The sequence below is a fragment of the Larimichthys crocea genome, chromosome IX (genome assembly GCF_000972845.2).
Source record: "Larimichthys crocea isolate SSNF chromosome IX, L_crocea_2.0, whole genome shotgun sequence".
Taxonomy (NCBI): Eukaryota; Metazoa; Chordata; class Actinopteri; family Sciaenidae; genus Larimichthys; species Larimichthys crocea.
The window spans coordinates 13,116,393-13,140,936 of record NC_040019.1 but is presented as its reverse complement, the minus strand read 5'-3'; the positions used below and the strand labels follow the sequence as shown (position 1 = coordinate 13,140,936).

The 24,544-nt window shown below is 46.4% G+C and overlaps 1 protein-coding gene across 5 annotated transcripts; it reads right to left on the bottom strand.

Annotated features, from left to right (window-relative positions):
- Nucleotides 1–296: 296 nt before the first annotated feature.
- On the bottom strand, nucleotides 297–22,964 carry zmiz2 (zinc finger, MIZ-type containing 2). 5 transcript variants are annotated; one of them, XM_019278709.2, is made up of 21 exons: nucleotides 22,503–22,964; nucleotides 22,202–22,253; nucleotides 18,389–18,493; nucleotides 17,012–17,129; nucleotides 13,921–14,123; nucleotides 12,696–12,864; nucleotides 11,377–11,583; nucleotides 10,246–10,458; nucleotides 9,968–10,051; nucleotides 9,694–9,871; nucleotides 9,298–9,439; nucleotides 8,770–8,848; nucleotides 8,543–8,674; nucleotides 8,351–8,456; nucleotides 7,962–8,119; nucleotides 7,821–7,888; nucleotides 7,667–7,735; nucleotides 7,350–7,591; nucleotides 6,335–6,456; nucleotides 4,612–4,827; nucleotides 297–3,138 (listed from the first exon to the last, which is right to left on the bottom strand). In XM_019278709.2, the coding sequence occupies exons 3-21, from the start codon at nucleotides 18,436–18,438 to the stop codon at nucleotides 3,031–3,033; spliced, it is 2,664 nt and encodes an 887-aa protein (XP_019134254.1). In that variant the 5' UTR covers nucleotides 18,439–18,493; nucleotides 22,202–22,253; nucleotides 22,503–22,964; the 3' UTR covers nucleotides 297–3,030. The 5 variants fall into 5 exon arrangements, with proteins under 5 accessions (XP_019134254.1, XP_019134257.1, XP_010748016.2 ...); XM_019278712.2 differs by lacking the exon at nucleotides 22,202–22,253 and having other exon boundaries at nucleotides 17,012–17,126; XM_010749714.3 differs by lacking the exon at nucleotides 22,202–22,253 and having other exon boundaries at nucleotides 22,503–22,963.
- Between the last annotated feature and the right edge of the window lie 1,580 nt (nucleotides 22,965–24,544).

Sequence of the window (24,544 nt, the reverse complement as noted above, 5' to 3'; positions counted from 1 at the left end):
GTGTTGTGTCAGAACCAGAGCTGAGCGAGCGGGCTACATAACTGGGCTCAGCAGCCTCTGTGAACATAATGGAAGAGGAGAAGAGAGTGAAGAGGATCCACACTTCACTTCCTAACATTCCCCGTTTGGAGCCACCACTCGTTTGTAGACCCGTGAAGACGTTTCGTACGATAGTTTTGAGAGTTGAAACGTCGTCACGGATCCACAAACGAGTCCAGTCCAAGTATTTTGTTCCATCGCACCTCGAGACTTTGACACTTCAACGGCTGCAAGATGAAAAACACCAGATCTCTGAATTCTTTTTGTCAAATAAAGTGATTTTTAATTCTGATTCTGAGATTCAGGAAAGGGACAAAAAGGTAACTGCAGGTACAATGACGGTTATGATTAAAAAATAAATAGAAAATAATGGCAATTACAATGTGTTACAAAATATGTGGAATAGTTTACATATTTAAAAAAACCTCTTCTTTTTTTTTTTCTTCTTCTTCTCTCTCTAGCAAATTTTTGCAGTTAAATAGTCCATAATTTTCCCCAAATATAACGTTATCGTGTCGCTCAATTGGCATTATTTTCTTTGCTGCCTTGTCGGGACCTCGAAGGGTTCAGTCGTAGAAAAAGACGTCAGCTTTAAAAAGTGGTACGAAGAATCATTTCTGCAGGTTTAACTGCATTTCTCGATGACATCAGCTGACCGTCCGTTTCCCGTCATACGCCAGATTATTATTATTTTTTTTTACAATTGCTTCGTAATGTTCTAACATACAGTATGTATACAGTGCCAACGATGATCCATTACCCAACTAATAACATTAAAATTACCATGATTAACATTTCATTTGATACACACACGTTCTCTAATGAAAACAAGTTGATTATACAGTACATGAACCCGCGTCATGATGGGTTATACGTGTCAAATGATGGAAAACAAACTTTCAGATGGCAGAAAATGCCACGACACACAGCTGTACTCATTTACAGTATGCTTGGAAAAAAAAAGAAATACCCAGAAAGAGGGTAGAAACCAACAAGAGGGAGAGAGGCGGGAGTTTTCCTTCTATTTCACAGTGCTGAAGGATGTCAGAGATACAATGAACCTCAGCGCGCTCTCCCAACTTCATGTTAGAAAACAAAAAAAGTCTATAGTACATCTTTTTTTCTTTGTTTGAAACGCGAGGTCGCCCTTCGTCTTTTCACTTCGTCGCCCGACTGATCAGCACAGAGAGAAACAAAAAAAAAAATGAGACCACGTTTAGTTTAACTGCCCTTATCTTACATCTTCATGTATTACGGGAAAAGTCCGATGAAGTTTTAGATTTCTCTTATTGTCAAACAAACGACCAGATACTCGAGTCCAGTCCGTCTACGTTCCACCTACGGTCATGAGCTTTGGGCAGATCGCGGATACGAGTGGTCGAAATGAGCTGGTCAGTGGAGGAAGCTCATTTCGGCCACTTAGTAGAACGGAAAGGAGCCAGCTGAGGCGGTTCAAGGCGCCTTTCTTTGGAGGTCCAACTGGGAGGAGACCCCGCTGGAGGGGAGTACATCACCCATCTATAGCCTGGGAACCCCTCAGGACCAGCAGGAGGAGCTGGAACGCTCTGATAAACCTGCTGCCATTGTGACCCGACCCCAGATTTTTGGAAGAAAATTGATGGATTTTAGGTCCGTAAGTGAGTTCACGCATGTCAAAATGAGTTTGGATGGTTTCGAACGCCGGACGCTACGTAGCCGAGGAAGCTGCTGGAGCTGACGCGGTTGAGGTGAATACCACAACATACAAATATAAGTTGTACACGTTTAATATTTATATTTTGGTGGTCAAATAACGTCTGCACGGTTGCAATTCGGTAAAGAAGAATAATCTGGGGATTCGCTCAGTTGGTGGAACATCTGCCCCGTGTAGCAGCCCAGGGTTCGAATCCGACCTGCTGCATGTCGTTCCTCATCTCTCTCCACATTCCTGTTACTCTTCAGCTGTCTCTATCAAGTTCTTGTCTGTTTACACTACGAAGTGTTATACTTGACTCAAACGTAGATTCATCCACCGCGGGAAATAGTCCCTAACAAATCCCCTCTTTCGTCTGACGAAGATACAGCGACCTTTCCAAACTCTTTTTAAGTCAAGAGTTGTTGACAAGAAGAGAAATGTAAAATATCACGACCTTTAATGCAGCGGTTCCGGGAGGCCACATCAGGAGCACAGAGACGTTTGTGAAAGTGAACTTAAAGGACCAGTGTGTGGAGGATTTAACGGGGTCTAACGGGTAAAGTTGCTGGTTGCAAACCCGTCGCCAACATGCGCCACAGTCCCCATCTACAGCTAGTGTTTAGTTTGTCCATCCTGGGCTACTGTAGAAACACCTATAGAAGAGGTTTGTAGATGTTAAAGTCTCAGCTGATTAAACACTAATGAGAAGTTATAAATATGATATTCTGTAGATAAATCTGACACACTGGACCTTTAAAGCAGACGGCGAATGAGCCCTGACTGCTCCACGACACCAGAACACTTTAAAATATTTAAATATTATGAGAAACTCAACAGAGATAATGGTTATATATTTGGATCATGAGGTAAAACAGTAGAAATGTGTGTTTGTGTCGGGAAACCGCTGTATCAACGCGTCCTTGAACACATCCCAGCTTCCATTAATCTCCATGTCAGTGAATAAAATCTATAAATTAAATACTGTATATTTAAATCCTTCAGCCTGCTTTGTGCTATAGTTTTTAAAATGCTGGTCTGCAGAGTCAGTGCCTTCATGACGTGTGATCCCTCCTCTTCCTGTTTACTGCACTGAATGAATTAAAGTACAGCAGGACACTTAAAAAAACACAAAGATACACTCATTTATGCACACACAGACACTCGCACACACACACACACTCACACACACATAAAGTAGTGGGTGCCGACAGAGAACGGTTGCCGTCTTCTGACCAATGAGGGCAGAGCTACAGCAAACAGAAGAGCGAGAGGCCGGACTGGAAGATGACCGTCGCTGACGAAGACGTTGGAGGCGGTCAGTTGTTCTCGAACAGAGACAGCAGGTCGTCGCTGCTGTTGTTGGGCAGGTCGGGCGGGCCCAGGTAGGACAGCAGCTCGTCCGGGTTGGTCAGCTCGGGAAGAAGCTGGACGGCAGACAGACAGAAGACGTTTAATTAAAAGTGACAGTGAAGTAAACTGTAGCTGCTGTTAGCTCAAGTGTTCTGCCTGGACTGCGAGCTCGGAGCAGCGCGGGAATGTTGCCGTTTAACACTGGTAGTACAGCAGTGTCGTGCCAGAACCGGAGCTGGGCAAGCGGGACAATGTAGCCGGGCTCAGCAGCCTCTATGGACATAATGGCAGAGGAGAAGAGAGCGAAGAGGACGCTGACAGTTGTCTACTCGTTAGTTTTTGATCATAAGTACTGTAATCAGAACAAATACTCGACATATTTACCACATATCACTCTGAGACTGAGCAAAGTTTCTACGTCTAAACTTGAAGTAGTTCCCAACAAACCAGCGGAAACTCCAGGAAACAAAAGACGCCATAAAACTTTAAAATGTTCACGTCTCTTTACCTTCTTCTAATCTTCTAATGCAACTCTCAGCCAGAAAGCAGCTTTCTAATGAACATCAAGTCATTTGTAAGTTGTCCTGTAAACCAGTGGTCCCCAACCTTTTCCTAACTGCGGACCGGTCAATGCTTGACAACTTTAATGCGGACCGGGGGGGGTGGGGGTCACTGCAGAAAACCCCACTTCACACAGATAGGATGTTGGAAATGGCAACAGGGTTTTCAGCACTGTGTTAGCGATCTCTGGGTATTCTGCCATGACTTTAATCCAGAACACCGTCAGAGTTGTTGTCTCGAACACTGTTTTAAGGCCGCCGTCATTTGCGATCTCCAGCAGTTGGTCTTCTTCTTGCACGGACATGCTGGATTCAGCTGGTTTGTTGACAAATGGGTCACGTACCCATTCCTTGTTCGTTCGTGGGTCCGTTGAGGTTGGGAAGTAGCGCTCAAACTCCTTTAACAGCGAAGACAGGTGATCGTGCACCAGCTTGGTGAGTGAGGGCGTAGGCTCAGTCTCACACAAAATCCCCGCTAATGTTTGAAACATGTCCAATATGCCTCTGTTCACGCGCCGTCCCCACAAATCCAGTTTGGCTTTAAATGCAGCTACTTTATCTGCCAACTTAAAGATATGATATAATGCAAATAACAAAAGAGCGCGGAGAATATGTAGTAGGCATTGTAGCTTGTTGCCCATGAAATCCGATGAGTCAATTAAAAATGATCAACCCAAAAATAATTAACAACTACCTCGCACAATTAATTATCTTTTGTAATTTACATTTATACTTAATATTTTCTTCTTCTCCTACCAACTGTGGATGAAGTAGTAAGTCCCCCTTTATTATAGTCCCAGTCTAAGTCCAGCTGTCTTTTATTTTGAAACGTTTTTTTATTTCGAAATGACCGTATTAAATAAAACAGAAATAACTAATTAATTCTTGTGCGGCCCGGTACTGATTGATCGGGGGTTGGGGACCACTGCTGTAAACCTTCAGGTGCTCTTATAAAGCTGAACACATGACCGACAGGCTTCCACTCACATCTAGTGCATGATCGGCTCCCTCTCCTCCGGGTGCTCCCGGGCCTCCCAGCCCGAAGGAGCCTTCGCTCTGCAGCCGGGAACTCTGGGTATTGGCGTTCCGCTGCGGCAGCGGGCTGCCGGCGTCGCCGAGACTCTGATTACCGTGAACGCCTGAACTGTGCTGCTGCTGCTGGAGGAGGTTATGGGCGTGTTCGATTCGTCCAGAATGAGACGTCTGATGGCGACGGGAAGAGACACAAACACAAGGAGAGAAACTTTAATTTACGGAAACGTAAAGTGACATTAACACTCTGCACGAGGTCTTTTCTGAAGAGGCAGAGCAGCAGAAGTGTGTGACAGCGGAGGACGCTCACTTTAATCTTACTCTACAAACCTTCCGCGGACAGCCGAGCAGCTGCCCGCGACAGGCGGTATGTGCTTCAGTGGCTCGGTATGCGAGTGAATATATATGCTCAGGCAGTGCTGTCTACTTCAGGGCCGGTTAGAGGCTCTTAACTGAACTCACAAGACAGAAGGAGAAGACAGACAGTGTTACGTAACAGCACCACACAGATTCAGGTAATAACGCCTCACAGTTATGCAGGTTTGAATGAACTACAGCTCACGGGTGTTTTAACGGAGCTCTAACCACACACAGGAAGAAGACACGTCAGGCTTTTGGTCTTTTCTTTGGATCTGTTAGTTACCCTTCCTAAGCCCCGCCCCTTTTTGTTATGTGCTCCAATCACAGTTGAGAGAAAAATGTTGTCATCTTCCTCCTTTTCTGTACTTAAACACTAGGCTACACGCGAACTCCTCCGTCACGTATGTGCCGCAGTTTTGTTTCGTCCTACATCGACTTCAGTTTCAGAAGTGTTTCTCCCTCAGACTTTCTTGGCTGGCTCAGATTTTGTAATTTTCCTGGTTCATGTTCTTCTGAAGATGCCTCTACATGTGTGAATATGCTGCGTGCTTCATTTGTTTCTCTTTTGTCTCTTTGTTTTTACCACCAGCAGTTTGCATGGGGTGTTTTATTTTGAAAATCCACCGGCTTCTCTGTGCTGTTTCTGTGTCCGGCTTCCTGTCAGCTCGAGGTCCTCAGCGTTAAATTATTCGATACAGAACCGAGCCGAGGCCCGGTCCTCAGACATGTCTGAAACGGGCCGCGGATGGACGTGTGAGTCACATGACTTAAAATGATTCCTGATTTTTTAATCCTAAACAATTTATTAATCAATTATTCTGAAGATTTTTATTAAGTATTCATTATTTTTATTACTCGATTAACAATTAATTTACCCCAAATAAACAGAAAAAGCTTGTCTCATAATATAAATTAATATTTCATTAATATAATTCAATCATTTTCTGTCTGTACTCGTTACAATGTGAGATGACTTTCCGTCTCTCGTCCTTTTTGTCTTTTCAGCGCGTAGCGTCTCTGAGTGGAGGAGGAAGTTGCTCGGGGTCAGCAGCCTCGACCTTCAGTATTAATTACTCTGCTGGTTGAAAGACGATCAGCTCAGAGATGTCAGTGACATCGTGTGTTTGAGTTTCATGAGGCCGAGCCTTCTGGCTGTCGACTATTCAAACTCTGCTCGTCTTTTGACGCCCGTTCAAGCGTTAAGGAAACGTCCTGAGTGAGCCCAACACAAAACATACGGGTCCTGAGGCCACGTGAATACACACTCCTGTGTGTGTGTGTGTGTGTGTGTGTGTGTGTGTTATTAAAGGTGTCTAACCTGCTCGGACTGGTAGGGGAGTGGAGGCGGCGGTCCAGAGGAGGCGTACTCTCCGAGTGTCGGGGTGCCGGGAGTGTTGGGGAAGTCTGTGAACCCGGTTTGGCTGGAGAATCCCTGGCTCCCTGCGAGGGCGACACCAAACAAACGTTACAGAAAAACAGGTCAGACTTTTGTTTCCTCGTGTGTCACAGTGAGCAGTGAGGCGTGGACAAACCGGCCTCCAGCTGTGGACTAGAAGAGGACATGAAGGAGGAGGAGATGGGGACGCTGTGTTTGTACTCACTTTGCTCTGCGGCTTCAAATACTGTTCTGGGTCACCTCCCATCTAAGAAAGTGTGACTGTGTACAGTATGTGTACATATTACACACAGTGTATACAGAGTACACGCCTGGAGAAGCAGCGTGAAGCTAAGCGAAGGAGCAGCGGCTCCACGCCGAGCTCCTCACTCTTAGCCCGGCTCATTTCACGATCTCATGGTCACAAGTGAGGGTTGGAACGTAACTTGGACTGGAAGACTGAACCACAACAGTCCGGTACGACCACTGCTCCATTTTCCCGTCGCTCAGGACCACGAGCCCAGCACACTTAAACTGCTGTTAATTTTTTAGGCGGCTGGATCCATTTAGTTGCTGCCCCATCGCTCAGCTTCATGCTCGTCCTCCATCTACTGACTCTGGATCAGAACCTCAAATAAAAAACACTTTAAGTAACACTAAGGATATAATGTTGTACACTTGATGTTCAACATGTTTTGTTGCTGCCCCCGTCCACAGTGGAGGTCGCTCAGCTTCATGCTCGTCCTCCTGTCCACTGTCCACTGTCTCATACAGACAGAATATTTGGTTTAATAATCTCTAACACTTTCTGCAGCGTATAAACATATTTTAGTTTCATGTCCAGCAGCAGGACTTGAAGCTCAGCCGTGTGAAGTTCTTGTTTTTGACTCGTTTGTTTACTACAACGTCTGAGGAGGACAAATCAAGCAGCAGCCGTAGCTTTTCTGTCTGAATCTACCTGGCCGGTTGTAGTCGGGGGTGTTCCTGCCCCCTGCGGTCAGACCCTGGTAGGGGGACGACGCCGGGCCCAGAGCGGCGATCATTTCCATCACGTTAGGCAGCACCATGTGACTCGGGCTGACCGTTCGGCAGCGTTTCAGCACCGGGCCGTCGGGCTCCTCCTTTATGTGCAGGTCCGGTTTGACGGGCACCGGCCTCCAACCGCACACCGGGTCGATGGTGATCTCCTCGTAGTCAGAGCTGAGAGCAGAGACGAGGGGTTACTGGGCGTGAAGCAGAGAGATGAACACATGAAGTCCAGATAGAAACACTTACTTCTGGATGTAGACAAGAATCCCGAGCATGTACTGGTCCACCTCCAGCCCCTCGAGCAGAGCGGTCTTACTGTGAACGACAGGAACAAACTGCTGGTTAGATTTCACACCGAGATGATCTGAAACGTGCGATGAGGCGTCGATACAGGACGTACTTGCACACAGGACATCTCCACGTCCCTCGTTCACAATTAAGCTGCAGATAGGACTCCAGGTCGAAACACTGCGAGACAAAGACGGTCAGTGTGAGCGCTGGAAAGGTGCATGAATACGTGCACGCGTACACGAGACCTCACCTGTATGTGTCTGCAGTCGTGGCCTCTGGCCGGCAGCTGGATTCGTCTGAACGTGATCGGACATTTGAGAGAAACTTTGATCGCCGTCTGCTCGACGCCGTCCTCTCCGTTCAGGCCAGGAGTCCCGGGGATGGTGCCGCTGCTGAAGTTTCTCTTTACTGAAACAAAAAGACGTGAAAAAGTTTAACTACGTGACGATTTTACGGCACTAAGTCACACAGCAGCAACTATTTCACTGATTTTGGTGAAACTGGATCATATTTTATGGAGGAAATGTTTTCTGGTTTTCCCTCTGATGTCCTCCGGCTGCTCCGCCTCAACTCTCTGTGATTTATTTTAGTCACATCACAACAAATACCACATCTTTATTTCAGCTTCTTTCGACTCACTCTTGGTGATGCAGTGCTCGGCCGGCAGGAGTCTCTTCTTCATCAGACCCTGCAGGACAGACCTGACGGACGGCCGGTGGACCAGCTGCAGCACGAACAGGTGGGACTGCGGAGAGAGAGAGGAGGGACACGTTTAACACGGGACATGATGAAGGATTGGCTGGATTGTTGCGTCATTTAAAGGCGACTTACACAACAGCAGGCTGTGACTGTGATCTGCACGGTGTTACGTCCGGGTTGACACACTTGTTTTAGGTACAAGGGCTTGTGGGAGGTTTTGTTGTCGCCTCTTTCAATGCACAAAGGAGTGGCATTGACGCTCACCTGATACAAGAGACAAATAATATTCATGTCTGTTTCCGTCAGCTGAAATCAGTATGTGAAGAAGAAGAAGAAGAAGAAGAAGAAGTGATGCTCACTTGCACAGAGGCCGGCCAGTTAGTGTTCATCTGTCGGTCCTCGTGGTGGTAACACTTAAACTGCAGCTCCAGATCTGGTCTGCAGGGGGCGACACAACACAAACCATGAGAGAGGACAGGGTGGGGTTATCAAACATTCCTCATGTGGTGTTTTTAAAATCAGTCAGGAAACAGGGAGAGGTGTGCTGCTTCTAAAATCACATTTCATGTCACAGAGAGGAAAATATCCGAGATGAACCAGAGGTGCAGAAATGTCGAGTTTTAGGATTTTATTTCTGCAGCACTCGACAAACAACTGCTGTGTTTTGGAGAAAAAATGAATAAATCTCTGAGTGGTTAAAAAGTCTTTCACATTTACAACAAAGAGACACGAGCTGTGTTTGTTCTGAAGCACAAAGCAGCGACTTCAGTGATGTCTGTTTTGTGGTTTTGATGGAAAGTCACCCTGGACATAAAAATGTCTTTTAGTGACACCAACGATGAGAGTCCCTGAAAAGACGAATGAGCGCCCGAACACGAGATCGTCACCTCAACATGAGCGTTTTGTAGACGGAGTCTCGGAGCTGGAAGGCGTGGTTACTGACGGCCAGGTTGTGCTCCAGTCTGAACGGCTCCAACACGACACCGTCTCGTACCGGGAAAGTCAGACGCAGGTCGTCGCTGGGGTTACCTTGAAGGGAAAGAACAAGAGTTTCGAGGCTTTTAGGTCGTTTCCACAGCAGGAACTTCCCCAAACTTGTTGAGGAACTGTGCTGCAAGAACCAAGAAGTTAATTTAATTCCTGAATGATTTTATCGGCGTTATAAAGTCCCTGCTCCGGGGTAATACATCTGTTTCTTTTATTCTATTGGGATATACTGGAACTAATGTTTCTCCAGGAGAAATGCACCCGGCTGAAATCAGGTTTCAAACGTGCTTCCTCACCTGTGGAGGGCTGCTGGGTGTTGATGTTGGGCTTGATGTCCGGTGGAAGGTACGGGGGTTTTGTGTCCTGGCCTGGGGACAGGTAGGGAGGTATGGACGTCCCGGGTGTCATCGGAGGCGTGGGATTCCCTCCCATCGGAGAGCTGGGATACCCGGGCATCACTCCGCCCCGACCTGGCTGAGAGACGGCGAGGACGAGACGAGTGTTTAGAACTTCACAATGTGTTGTCGATGATGGACTCGTCTGAATGAGTTGAGTGATTATATGACTTACCCCGCTCACTGCAGCCTGTGTGAAAGCATTGTATCCTCCCGCTCCTCCAGATGGCAGGCTGCCCTGACCGTTGAACGGCTCTGACTGGAGAACAGACGGGAAACACGACACTCAGCGAGAGATCCATCGATACATCGAACAAAAGAGGTCAACGGCGGTGAGGAAATTAGATCTGTGCGTTCCGACAACACTCGTTAGAAACAAATAAAAGACTAAAGCAGTGATGGATATAACGAATATTTTCAGGGATGTCCAGATCAAGGAAGAGCTCATGGAACCTTGTAATACTGTGGAGGATTGGGCTGGCCGGCTCCGGGCGGGAACTGTGCTGGGTTGTGTGATCCGGAACTGTACTGTCCCATGAGGGGCATCCGACTGGAGGGGTAAGAGGGCGAGGGGGCGCATCGCTGCTGTGGACCGGCGGGGTACTGCAGAGGCTGGTTCGGATACCCCGACATCCCTCCAGAGCCGTACTGCTGCACTGGAAAACCCTGGGAACAAAAATAAGACGGAGGAAGAAGACTTACCGAAGAGTCTGTTGAGAAATAAAAACCACGAGGGACACCACAACTCTGACTCACCTCGTCTGTCTGTTGACAAATACGTTTCGCTGCTGGGTGTTTCAGCTCGTCAACAAAAATCCCCAAACCCAACCCGATTATTCTCTGGAAGTTTAATGATGGAATCCACCAGAATAACTTCATTTACCAAAACAGGAATCTTTGTCTGTTATCCTGTTTTCAACAGAACAATACTAGACTAGTATTATTTCTAACATTAGTCATATCTCCTTTAAAGTTTGGAGTTTTTGGACTGATTATAAACTAAATATTTTTTGATTTGACCAAACTAAACATCTGAAGACGTCGCCGTTGGACGAGCATGTTCATGCAAATGTTTCAGAATAAAAGCCTTGTTGAGGAATGAAGAAAGGTTTCTGTCCACTGAAACGCTCGAGTGCTTTTAATTTGAAATGGATACAGGAAGTCTCATGTTTCCAGTGAACACAGCAAACGGACGCGATAACGAGGTGGAGAACATCCCAACTCCTCCTCAGCCTCGCTGTGAGGCGGCGGTGCCTTGTCCTTGCGCTCCTGAAGGACGGTGCTTCCCGTGGGCTACGTCATAACCCTCCTCCCAAGGCACCGTCAGCTCGATCAGGATTATTTTCCTCTCATGTCTGGGCGGAGGGTTGTGTGTGCACCACCTCTGGGATCTGAAGCCTCCTGCCTACATCCACCCTCATCATGGCGTTTTTGCAGTGGGGTGTAGAAACATGAGACTTCCTGTATCCATTTCAAATTAAAAGCACTTGAGCAGAAACCGTTTATTTCTTAGCAAGGCTTTTATTGTGAAACACGAGCAGTGTGACTGGTGCTTGAACAAACCACGCGAGCGCTCTCACTGACCTCTGAATGAAAAGGCCGTTTGAGCCCTTGCTGTCCGCCTGGATAACCTCCGTGCTGGGGCATCTTCTGAGCCTGGGCGGGGTGAGAAGGATACAAGCCTCCGCCTGTGGGTGGAGGTCCCGGCCTGGAAGAGACCATTCCTGGAGGAGGGCCACGGGGGCCCGAATGAGACAGGAACTGGGTGCTGTAAGAGGATGCTCCACCCATCTGCAGGGGAGGAAAGGGAAGTACGTCAGCGCGGGTAAACACAGCGTTACAGGAGCTGGATTAATCAAGCATCGGACGGAGAGTTATGAAAACATCACCACGTTTGTAGAGAAACAGCTATGATGCGTCTGTCTCACTTTTTAACTACGGAGCACAAATCATCGAGGATCTCCTGCACATGTGCTGTCAAAAAAGTTTTCCCCAAAACTGTTTTTTAACGAGCTCACCGTGATGAACAAACATCTGCTCTGCTCTCAACGTCGTCTCAGGAGTCGTTTACTACGTTAGGAAAGATTTTTTTATCCTCTAAACCAAAGACGTCTGTCCCCAAGAAAGAAATCTTGCAGAATTATAGAGTCACTGTGATTATAGAGTGACTCTATAATTCTGTAAATAAGTCTATGGAGTAAAAACAGAGTGCTGTCAGATTACGGGACGTCTCTGCTGTTAATAAGAAACACGTGTCTTCAATCCGGAAGCAGAAAAACCAGCTTCAGCAAAGCAAACATCACAACTCCAAACCAGACGAAGAAACATTTGAAGAACGCTTTTAAAACTTGGGACGTCTGAGAGAGAGAGAGAACCTTCTTAAATCACTACAACACCCATGATTCATGCATTGTGTTGACAATATTCATTGATTTACACACTTATTTATTTTAAAATCATGATTCTGAGCATGCAGACTGACGGCTGGCCTCAAGATGTGAAACTAGATAATAAAAAAATAACTTTCAAACATCTCAATGTGACGGAAAACGGACGGGCGCCACGTGGACCGAGTTTTCGAGACGGAGGCCTGATTTCAATAAAGCAAATCAAAATCAGGAGCCACGTTTCACGACCGACACAGGCGTCTTTAATGTGAACATGTCAGGGAAGTGTGTAGCTGCTCTCCTCTGTGAATCAATCCTAATTAACTCAAGAGAGAAATAGTCACATGTCTGGCTTTGTTAGAAGAATTTAAGAAGCATCACGATGATTTACAAGCAAAAACACGCCGGCCTGGGCTGTGACTGGGGAGATAAATAAAGGCTGGTAAACAATAGTAACTTTCAAGCATCTAAATCTGATAGAAAACTGACATGAAGTGCAGTTGTAAACACATTTACCTGCCCATAGTTCATCTCCTGGTTCTGTTTCTCCTGTATTGCTGCAACAGTTGCCGTAGCGGTGGCAGTTGCCGTGGCGGCGGCGGCAGCGACAGCGGCAGCGGCGGCCTGAGTGAAGTCTGAGGGCGGGCGAACGCCCAGACCGGCGCCTCCACTGTTACCGGGGTAACTGCAGGGGGAAGAGGATGGGGAGATGAGTGAGCGTGAGTCAGAGCGGCCACGCTGACATATGCAACATAAAAATACACAACACTGATCAGAGAGCAGCAGTTAACCTCTTCAACACGAGGCCCATTGTTCCCGTGACTCACCCGAACTAAATGGAGCACGTCTTCACAGCTACAAGGGCTGTGCATGTAATCACTGAGCCTCTAAAGAAAGCTCAAACATGCGAGATCACTACAGTAACGTCAGAATCAAGAAACTGTGTCAGAGCGAATTCACCTGGAGCGCTGTGGAAAACAGAGGACAGTCACCCAGCTCGTCAGGACCTGGATTTACCAGATTTCAGATTTCTTAATGCGAGTGATCATCGTGGGAAGTTTCATGTTGACATCTATGATCTTAAATTTCCACTGTTCCTCCTCACAGAGCTGTAAACCTGTCCACACATATTTCACTGTGTGTTCTGTCATTTATTCGGTTGCTGCACTGATTACGTGAACGTGTTGCGTAAGACGCTCCGCTCCTCCGGTAGTATTTATCCTCCGTCAGCGCTCGGCACAAACAAACTTTTTTCAGCTCTCTGATCTCAGTCGGACGCAAAGCTCCGTCCTCTGTTGTCATAAATACGAGCTGTATGAGCCGTGTTGCCACGGCAACCCACGCGGCTTTGTCATTTTCTTGATTTAAAATAAATAAATAAATAATAATAATAATAATTCACATCTGATCGTAGCGCGGATGTCCCGGCGTCTGGACTCCAGAGAGCTGATAGTAAACCTGATTCATCGATTCATTAAAACAATAACTACAGCGCACTAACAGTTTGTGTTGCCTGGCAACAGTGCCGTGCAAATAAATGATTCAATAAACAAACGGATCATAATCGTCGTCGCTTCTTACTGTTAACTAATAAACGGAGCTTGAACTGTTGTATAAAAACAATATAACACGAGACAGAGTTCTGTTATTCTGAATATCAGCACGGCCGTGACTCGTTTCCTGTAACTTTCAGACATGACGAGTTAGTTTCATCTGCGGTCACACTGACAGTAAAAAGTACCTTCCACCGTAGGCTGAGCCTGGGTTGTAAGCAGCGCTGGGACGTCCGTACATGACCGGCTGGCCGTAACCTTTAGAGACGGCCTCCCCGTACGACTGCTGGCCCATGAACTGGGAGCCCATGCCAGGACCCATACCAGGGCTGCCACCGGGCATCATATGACCGCCAGAGCTCTCACCCGGACCCATGGGGGCACCGAACACCTACGGGGGAAACAGAGAGGTGTTATTACAGTCATATGAACCATAACGCGGTGTATGAGTAAGATAAAGACCATCAGAGAGAGGAGACAGCGGGGGAGGAGTCATGACACTTTACAGTCAGACTGAATCCTGAGAGTCACAATGAAAGTGCAACTGAAACGAAACATGGACGAATAAATATATTTTCATCTGAGAGCGAAATCAAACTAACTTATGATCCAAAACTAGTCGACTTTGGCTTCTTGCTCGCTCACTCTCTCCTTTTCTCTTCTTAGCTTCCTCCGTTAATGTCCTCTTCGCTCTCTTCTCCTCTGCCATTATGTCCATAGAGGCTGCTGAGCTCGCCCAGCTCCTGTTCTGGCACGACATAGCTCCGCTCCCCGTCAGCATTCCCTGTAAACTTCTTCTTCTTCTTCCAACGCGCCTGCGGTACAAACACTAACACTCCCCACGGTGCTCGGAGCTCACAGTCCGGCTAACAGACTGAGCTAACAGCAGCTACAGCTGTCAGCTGTTTACTTCACTGTCCATCATAAACTCTGTAAATCACAGAGAGTTGAGGCGGAGCTTTGTCTTTACCTAAAAAAGAAATCAAATAACTTGTTTTAAAGTTGCATATTGGACCGTGAGTGGCTCCTCTTCGCTCACTTCTCCTCTGCCATTATGTCCACAGAGGCTGCTGAGCTCAGTTACATTACTCACTCACCCCTGGCTCCGGTTCTGGCACAACACTGGCTCCGCTCGGCCTGAAACGGCCTGCAGTACAAACACTAACACTGCTCTGAGCTCACAATCCGGGCAGCCTGGCTAACAGACTGAGCTAACATGAGCTAACAGCAGCTACAGCTGTCAGCAGGTTACATAGTGTGAGAACAGACGTACGAATGACAGAGACACCGTTCAGCTGATCACAGGTCAGTGTGGGTCAACAGGAGGTCTGCAGGCTGTTTGCAGACCCTCAGAGACAGTCAGACTGTGTGAGATTGGTCATGACGAACGTTGTTATTTCAAGAAACAGCCACAGCTCATGTTGTGGGTAATTTACAGCTGCACTCTCATAAGCTTGCACCACTTTTCTTGAGTTTCTCGGTGCTTAACAATATTTATTTTGTCTGCTGTTGGAGTAAAGTGCCCTTTGATTATGTTTCCTGTGATGTATAACGCCATCACCGGCAGAATCTCCTCAGAGCTTCACTGTGGTCTCACTTTTAACTCCTTAGTGTCCGACTTCCTGTTCTCCTGTTATTCAGGAGGAATCAAACCAACAGAATCTAAAAGGAAGTCCACATCAATGAATCAGACAGACTACATGATGATGTGACATAAGTAAACGGCTGAAAGTTTCTCTTTAAAAGGTCACTGCTACACTTCACTGTGAGTAGGAGTGAGCAGCTTGATAAATGTGTCTCATCCTTCACTTAAAAGAAAAAAACATTTCTACTCCTCCGTCGTGTCTTCGGAGCGTTTTGCAGTGTAATTCTCGGAATTACAGAATTAATTATCACACGCAGTTCTCACACTACGCCGTCCTGACCGGGGAGAAGAAGAAGAAGAGGAGGAGGTTTACAGGAAACTCTGATGAGGGGGGGGCGGAGCTGTGTCGTGCCAGAACAGGAGCTGGGCAAGCGGACATTGTAACCAGAGATGTATAAAGTACTGGAGTAAAGGAGTGGAGTAGAAGTACAAGTGCTATATCAAAAAACTGACTTGAGTAGAAGTTGAAGTGTTCTTTAAACACCATACTTAAGTAAAAGTACTAAAGTATTCAAAAAAATTTGTACTTAAGTATTGCAAGTAGAAGTATGTAAAAAATTGCTACTCAAGTACTGAAAGTAAAAGTACAAGTAAAAGTAAAAGTACTGTTGTTTACATTATTTCAAATATTTATTAAGGCACAACTTCTAATGTTACAGTGTTACAATGTTCATGGTAGAGTTCTGTGATTTCCCATGGTCTGTGAATGCGTCTGAATGAATGCGAGAGTGAGGGGGCGGGGCAGCAGGTGAGAGAGCGCACCTGGGTGTCAGGTGTATGACGTACGGCGCACGAGCGAGGTTGATGTGAGACTGAGACTGTTCTGTTGTTGTTGTTTTTTTTTTGCGTGGTTACGGCCGACAGTAACCGAGTCCTGGAACCAAACCGTTCAGCAAAAAATGCAGCTTTGTTTAATATCGCCTCGTCATTAATCACATGTCCGGCTGGACGCTACAATAGTAACGAGTAATGATTCAGCACATGAAAAATGTATCGGAGTAAAAGTATTAAATTCATCAAAAATATGTAGTGCAGTAAAAGTAGAAGTTGGGGGAAAAAATAATACTCCAAAAAAGTACAGATACTGCATTTTAGTACTTAAGTACAGTACTTAAGTAGTTCCACTTCGTTACTATACATCTGATTGTAACCGACGTGATGGTAGAGGAGAAGAAAGTGAAGAGGATGCTGATGGATGGTGAAATAAAAGGCTGAAAGACAGACGTCGTCTGTCTTTCAGCCTTTTATTTCACCATCCATCAGTGTCCTCTTCACAGCTGGTTGACTCGCTATAAGTAATGTAATCAGAAGAAATACTCGAGTACAGTTAAGCCGTCCATAATGTTAACTAGCGATGGCACGAGCGGTGATGACTCTGAAACGAGGCACCGACATCTGCGCCGTGATCCAGTCTGGTGCCACGTTGGCACCGGGTTTCGGTACCCGACCAAAGTCCCGAGGGAAATATCTGCTAACTGTGTCTGCAAAGAGGATTCAATCCGAGCTTGATTTGAAAACCAGAACAATAAAGAATCGTCTATTATTCTCAGAAATACAGATAAACACAAGCTTCTTTATGTTCTCGTGTGGTCACAGCGCATAAAACAGGAGCTGGGTGTTGAGACATGTGTTACCTGGCTGTGTGTGGGATTGGTCACGCCCCACACTGTGGTTACTACAGAGAGAGATCCTGCGTGCTGATTGGTGCCTGGTTGCCAGGAGACTGGGTCATTTAGGAAGGGGCCGTCACTGCTGCAGGAGGATACGAAGCCGAGTTACTGGGATGGTTCACACACACACACACACACAGTGTTTCATCATTTCCTCATTAAAACATTAAAACTAATGTGTGTTTAACACCTTGTTAGGGCTCGTTTGTACCATCGCAGCACGGAGGTGGACGTCGATACATCGTTTAAACGCCGGCTCAGGTCGCCCTTTGCTTCCTCCTTTACAACCATTTGCAGGGACGCTTATTTCAGATATAAAAAAAATCGAATGTAACATTTTCTGGAGGCTGCGCGTCGCCTCGGCGAGCTGCCGACGTCTCTCCGCTTTCACGGAGAGGAACACGAGCAGTCAACAGGCTCTGCGGCTGCACTCAATTAAACAGCGTTTTTGGCTCGAGTAAACCTCATCGAGCAGCCGTCCAAAAGAAGGCTGAACGCTCAACAGCCGACTGCTTTAACGGTCCGCAATTAAACATTTAAAGCCGACTGGACTCATTCAGTTTTTTTTTTCAGACGGTGACACCCAACACGTCTGCACACTTGAATTAACGCCATTTCGGATTTATAGTTTAATCAATTTTCTTTTCCTCCGGCCTGTTTTCGCACAGACGATTCCTCCACTCTGGTTCTGATGATGCTACTGAAAGCTCTGAGTTACCTGAACCAGCTTCATGATACCTGTTAAGTTTCCATCCACCTGTTTTCACGAGCACTTTCGATTTCTGCATTTCAGAAAACGTGGCTTTCAGAAACATTATGCCCACCAGACACCAGATTACATCAGGGGTGTCCAAACTGTTCCTCAAAGGGCCGGTGTGGCTGCAGGTTTTCCTTCCAACCAACCAAGCAGCAGCACATTTAATCTCATTTAATCAACTGATCTCAGTCTTCAGGGAGGTGATTGGTCAAACTGTGTGTGCTCTTGGTTGGTTGGAACAAAAACCTGCAGCCACACCGGTCCTTTGTGGAACAGTTTGGACACCCCTGGTCTACGTATTTAAGTTATTCACGTCTGAAGTCTGCACAGGGTGTTTTATTTTGAAAAATCACTGCTTTCTCCTCGGAGCTGTTTGACCGTCAAAAATAGCCCGGTGGCGGATTCTCCACGGAGCGGCGAACACTGTCTAGAACGGGCGCCGTGCTCCTGGTGGGATCGAGCCGTCTCGTGATACGGGGACCCACAACAACAACGGACCAGAACAAATGTGCCACTGGGCAGAGCAGGTGAGGTGTCACCAGGATCACCTGAGGACATCGTGTCACTGCGGTGTGTGTGTGTACCTTTGTGGATTGGGAGGCAGGGAGGGTTTCATGGAGTTGAGGGGGTTCATCGGATGGACGTGGGGATCATCAGAGAGCCCCCACTGTCCTTAAGAGGCAGCAGCCCTGAGAGGAGACAGAGACAAACACACATGAAGAGACGGTTACTCAGAGCTCATCTGCTGCACGGCAACAATTTATCATCACTATAGCCCACACTGTGTGTGCACAAAGACACAGCGCCCTCCCACTCACAGCCACTCACTTTAATCTGTGTGTGTGTGTGTGTGTGTGCATCAAAACGTTAGCCTATCACTGACTGCTGTAGCTCTGATACCTCTCAAAGGAGGAGGAGGAGGGTGGAGGGTGGAGGATGGGGAGGTGGTGCTGGGAGCTAAATTTAGCTCGCTGATTTCAAAAGGAATTTAAGAGAACAGAGATGTGAAGAGGCAGCAGACTCTTCTTCTCTCGCTCGTCCTGCATGTTTATCTGCCACTTTCCCTCCAGATGTTTTCACTGTTTCCAACGCATTCCTCGTCGCCGCTGCACCGCCGCCTCCCGCTAATGATTTTCTTTATCTGACGGCTTCCAGCTGACGTGCTAATTTTCCCCCCAGCCGCCCTCGTTTCTCTCTCATTTCTGCACTTTGCAGATGTGGGTCAGACACCCCACATCTCGGTGTAGAGAGGAGGGTGGATGGGGATCACATGACTGTCGTACCTGATTCCCCTCCTATCAAAAGGCAGCGGCAGCCTGCAGACAGCACCTTGTAACTTCCATCACAGCTCGGCAGCTGAACCACACAAAGAGAGAGGAGAGGAGGTGGAGGGGGGTTTGGAAGACGTCTGCCTCTATCGAGATGTTTGAACTGAACACAAAGCAGCACAGACGGTACATGCTGTACCTCAGCTTCCTCCTCCTCCTCATCATCATCATCATCATCATCATCCTCTGACCTCTCAGCTCATGTCGTCACACCGACAGCCAAAAACACAGAAGGTGTTCGATCGACCCTCCAAGAACCACGAGCAGATAACGGAGAAGTTCAGCTTCATCAGGATGGTTTCATGTTAGATTTATTTCTAATTCATCTGTTGATGACTCTCTCCATCAGTCGATGAGTTGTTCAGTGAACAATGTTTCCCAAAAGTCCAAAACTTCAAACAACCTGAAGATATTCAGTTTCAGCAAAATAGTAATTTAATAAGGGGCGACTATTATATTATTATTATTTATGTTTTACCTCACCTACGTCTATTTCTAATCTTATTTTTATTATCGATTAATCCGGCGATCATTTTTTCCAATTAATCGATGTCCATAAAGTGTTGGAATATTTAAAATATATAAAACAAATATAAAAGCTCAAGGCGACGTCTTGAAATGTTTTGTTACAAGTTCATCAAGATTTCTCATCTCTATGAAGATACTATTAGATATTAGATTAAACTATACGAGCCGGGACGGCCAACAGAAAACATTCGTGCCCAGCTCACCTTCACCGTGTGAACTAAGGTGAGACCACACGAGCAGATAATGCAGTCGTCATATGTGTTGATTCACAATCAGCTTATAGAGAGATTTAAAGAATAAAGCAGCAAATTCTCATTTTTAAATTGCAATTTTTGGCATTTTTTTGGTCTTTAATTGAAACATTCAAACATCGAAAAAAGTTGAATTTAATTTAATTTTCTTTGATTAACTGATTCGAATTTTAAGGGACATTTTCCACTCTTGTTAAAATAACGGAAACATGAACTAACTTTCACTCCTGTGAGGATCGTCAACACGTCTGAGTAACAAAGAACTTTTATTCTTCAGTTTATTTCAGATTGATTTCTTCTTAATTTGTCGACGCCTGATGAAAGTCACTGTTTCTGCTTTAACTTCCATCGAGCGCTCAGTGTTGTTTTATTTCCACCTCGGTGAGTCGACATGAGGTCGCTGAGGCAGCTGGAAACTGACAAACATACTTTAGTCTCTCTATTGATTAAAGCTGGGACCAAATTCAATTAACCTGATAATCAATTAAAGTCCAGACTAGCAGCTCTTAACGTTCGTGCATGTACAAACCGCTCGAGGCAGCTCGTCAGTAAAGATGATTAAACGCTCCCTCTGCGTCTTAATCAAATGAAAACAAACACTTCACATCATTTATCAGCCGTCTGTCGAGCCGGACCGCCGAACGCTCTCTGACTCTCATTTGTTCTGATTACATCACTCCTGATCAAAAACTAACGAGTCGACAACTCCGCTAACAGCCGAACATCAACAAGGTCAACGACAGCGGACACAGCAGCAGCAGCTGATATTACTCCATCAAAGTCCTGTCGCTCCACAGAGGCCGGTTACACTGCCCAGCTCCTGTTCTGGCACGACACCTGCTCCACTCCCTGAAATCCTCTTCTTCCTTTTCTTTTTCCTCCTCCTCCTGTTGGTCCAAACCGCCTCTGCTACAAACACTAACACTCGCCTGGTGCTCTGAGCTCACAGTCCAGCTGACAAACTGAGCTAACATGAGCTAACAGCAGCTACAGCTGTCAGCAGTTTACTTCACTGTCCATCATAAACTCTGTAAATCACAGAGAGTTGAGCCCGGAGCCCAAAGTTACACCACGAGACACCATTCACCTGAACATCAGCACGTTCATCATCATCATCTCGAAACGTAACAGGGCTGAATGTGTCACCACGGTAACCTCGAACACGGAGACTCCTTCAGTCACGGCCGTTCTGAATTAAAATCTCAGACACTGAACTGGACGAGAAGCTTTGGACGGAATGAGCAGCCGGTTCTGGAGAGTCTGATCTCAAACCTTTAACATCGCTCTCAGCTCCACACCGACCCTGATCAAAAGTAGCTTCTCACATCCTGAAATCACGATCCTGAAACTCCTGGCTTCGACTGTGCACACACACACACACACACACACAAGAAGACACAATTAAACACGTCTCCTCGTCCTCGTCCTCGTCCTCGTCCTCGCTGCCTTCCACTGCTCAACAACTTGTGAATGAAACCGTAAACGCCGACTCCATGTTTACTTATTTATGACGGCGTGCTGCGATGTCGTATGACAGTCCAGGACAGGAAGTTCACACAATTCAAGTCAAGAGACGAACAAAAAAAAATATATCATAATTATTAAACACAGAGGCTTTCAGTGTGGACGCAGCCTTGTTAGGTCAATATTTAATCTATGAAATGTCTTTAAATTGTTTCAAATGTCCAAAATATTCATTTTACTAACAGAACAACAGAGAAACGATGAGAACATGAGACGTTACCGAGGAAAACAATCGTTTCTATCAGCTCAGTGCTCGACTGTTAACATCCACCAACAATAACGTCTGCGGATTGAAAAGCAATTTCTCTGAATGAGCTGAATCAGCGTCTGGATGGAAACACTCGCTGTACAATAACACGAGCTCTGATCTGCAGTGCACCTGCATTTAATGACAACACAGTAATTAAAAAAAGAGACAGATTACCAGGTGATGGCTTGTTAAACACAGACAGACAGACAGAGACAATGAAGAGACAAGATGTTTGAGAGAAAGACAAAAGAGACGTGAAGACAGGATGGACATGAGTCTGTCTGATGCTACAGGTGCCTAATTAGGGTCAATTAATCAGCTCCAGAGGTGCAACACCTGTCCTCTCATGTAAACACTCACACATTGCAACACATGCATGTTTAAAACAACAGCTGGGAGCGTGCAGGCTTCATGTCCAGACACGATGAAGATGGAGATGGAGATGATGGTGACAGCAGAGCATGCAAACATCTCCAACAACAACAACATGCAGCAGAGCAGAACAAAGCAGCTCACCTGCCCGAGCCGCGGGAATAAAACGCAGATATGTTGCAGCGAAAAAAAAAAGCTGTAATTAAAAAAAGCTGTGATGTTAATTAAAAACAAAACAAACAAACAAACAAACAAAGCCTCCGGTTTGAATTATCCCCGGTTGTGTGGAGCGGCTTCAACACGCCGCCGCTGCGGGCTGCTGCCGCCGTTAGCTCCGTTAGCACCGTTAGCACAGTTAGCTCCGCTCCAGGCTACATTAGCTCACGGTTAGCACCGACAACAACAACAAAATGTGAAAGCTGAGCAGCTAACGACACGAGCTCACCTTGTTTCTGCGTCTTCAGCCTCCAGCTGCCGGACGGAGCTCCGCCTGAGCCCGCTAGCCTAGCCTAGCCTAGCCTAGCTTAGCTTAGCTTAGCCGGCTAGGTAGCTAGTGTCGCAGTCGCGTCCGTTAAACCGTTAATATCATATTTAACGGAACCGTGGAGCGGGAACCGCAGCCAGCAGCCTCTAAACTAACTAACACAAATATAACCCTGCTGTTATTTATTGTAAACCTCCGTGTAAACCGTGTTATCAGCTGACTAACTCAAACCCTTGAAGCCGAGTGACGGTGTGACGGACCGAGCTGCAGCCGAGCTCCTCAGGCCGTAACCTGGCAGGCTCGCTGCACCTTCCTCATTGCACAATGACCCCCGCTATAATATATTCATGAGATCACACAGGGCTGATGTCTCCCACAGAGAAAGGCATTTTCCTGTCCCTCCTCCTCCTCCTCCTCCTCCTCCTCCTCCTACAAGTCAGGCGGAGAGCTGACTGACTGCAGACCAGAGCATCATTTTTTATTTTTTTATTTTATTTTTTTAGAGAGGAGGAAGAGTGAGGAAGATCATGTAGGGATGACGTCACCTGTGCATGATCAGGTATGCATGCAACATGCATGCACCTGCAGACACCTGCACATGTGCTGCACACATGAAGAGGACTCATTAGAAGGTGTCTGCAGTGTGTTGCCAGAGGGCAGTGCAGCGTGGAGGATATATATATTTATATATTTATATATATATATAAAAAATAAAAAAAAGTCCAACCTGCCTGTGTTTTTCAGACCTCTGTTGCCCTGGAAACAGGTGCCGAGATTTCCCATTTCTTCGCCATCATTTTTTCTACACTATCCATATCACTCCCCACCTCTACACTCCACACACACACACACTGCTGCTGCTGCTGCTGCTGCTGCTTCCTCCCCCACGACCTGCCGCATAGTACAATTACACACACTCACACACTCACAATAAATACACACTTTGCACACACACACACACACACACACACGCCAATTTCCAATCTACTGCAGTCGTTTCACAATGTCACAGGATAACAGTAACCGACTGCCCGGGTTGCTGTGAGAGCCTTGACCCTTGCTTTAAAACTCTCAAGCAAGCATCGGGGTTGCTGCAACAAAAATCTGACCTCCAGGAGAAAGAGGAGAAAGAAAGGAGAGAGGGGAGGTGGAGGAGACAAAGAGGGAAATCAAGGAGCAGTGGGAGTAAGAAAACAAAGCTGGCTCAGAGCTGGTTTCATCTCCTGTGTGTTTTTTAGGTGTAGGCGAGGAGAGCCCAAAAAAAGAGAGCTCGCTGTGCGACACCCTCCGTCCTCAGATCCTGGATTCAGATCCAGAGATCCTGGAGGAAACCTCAGGAAGAGCTTCTTCCAGGACAGGAAATAGATGTTTACACCGAAGTGCGATTACAGCACGGACACATCAGGATGGATTGTAACAGGAAAAAGTGCCGACACACACTTTGTGCACAAAAACCTGACACACACCTTGACCCTGCTTTGACTCCCAAGCGTCACTGCTGCAACAAAAATCTGACCTCCAGGAGAAAGAGGAGAAAAAAGAGAGAGGGGAGGAGGAGGTGGAGGAGGAGGAGACAAAGAGGGAAATCAAGGAGCAGTGGGAGTAAGAAAACAGAGCTGGTTTCATCTCCTGTGTTTTTCAGGTGTAGGCGAGCCCTTAAAAAAAAAAAGAGATAAATGTTCCTCGAGGGGTTTTTCAGCCTCTCTGTCCTCAGATCCTCGATTCAGATCCAAAGATCCTGGAAGAAACCTCAGGAAGAACTTCTTCCAGGACAGGAAGTTGATGTTTACACAGTCGTACAATCACAACATGGACAAATCATTTTTCTCTGAAAGAATAACTCTCCGTATCAAGCTGTTTTCTCGTCATGGTCTTCCTGCTAGGGCAGCAAACTTTCTGGAGACTTTCCATGGGAAGATAGGCAGGGGAATTTTGGAAATATTCCAAATCGGAAACACCATGGGGATTATTTTTTATTATATAATATTGTGTAGTTCACGAGC

Bases quoted from the DNA above. Each gene is read 5' to 3' on its own strand.
- zmiz2 (XM_019278709.2), bottom strand. From the start codon at position 18,438: ATGAACCCCCTCAACTCCATGAAACCCTCCCTGCCTCCCAATCCACAA. The intron at 8,457-8,542 runs GTAAGTCGCCTT...CTCTCTCCGCAG, and splicing joins CAGTCACAGCCTGCTGTTGT to TCCCACCTGTTCGTGCTGCA. The intron at 4,828-6,334 runs GTTAGACACCTT...CGTCGCCATCAG, and splicing joins TCCCCTACCAGTCCGAGCAG to ACGTCTCATTCTGGACGAAT.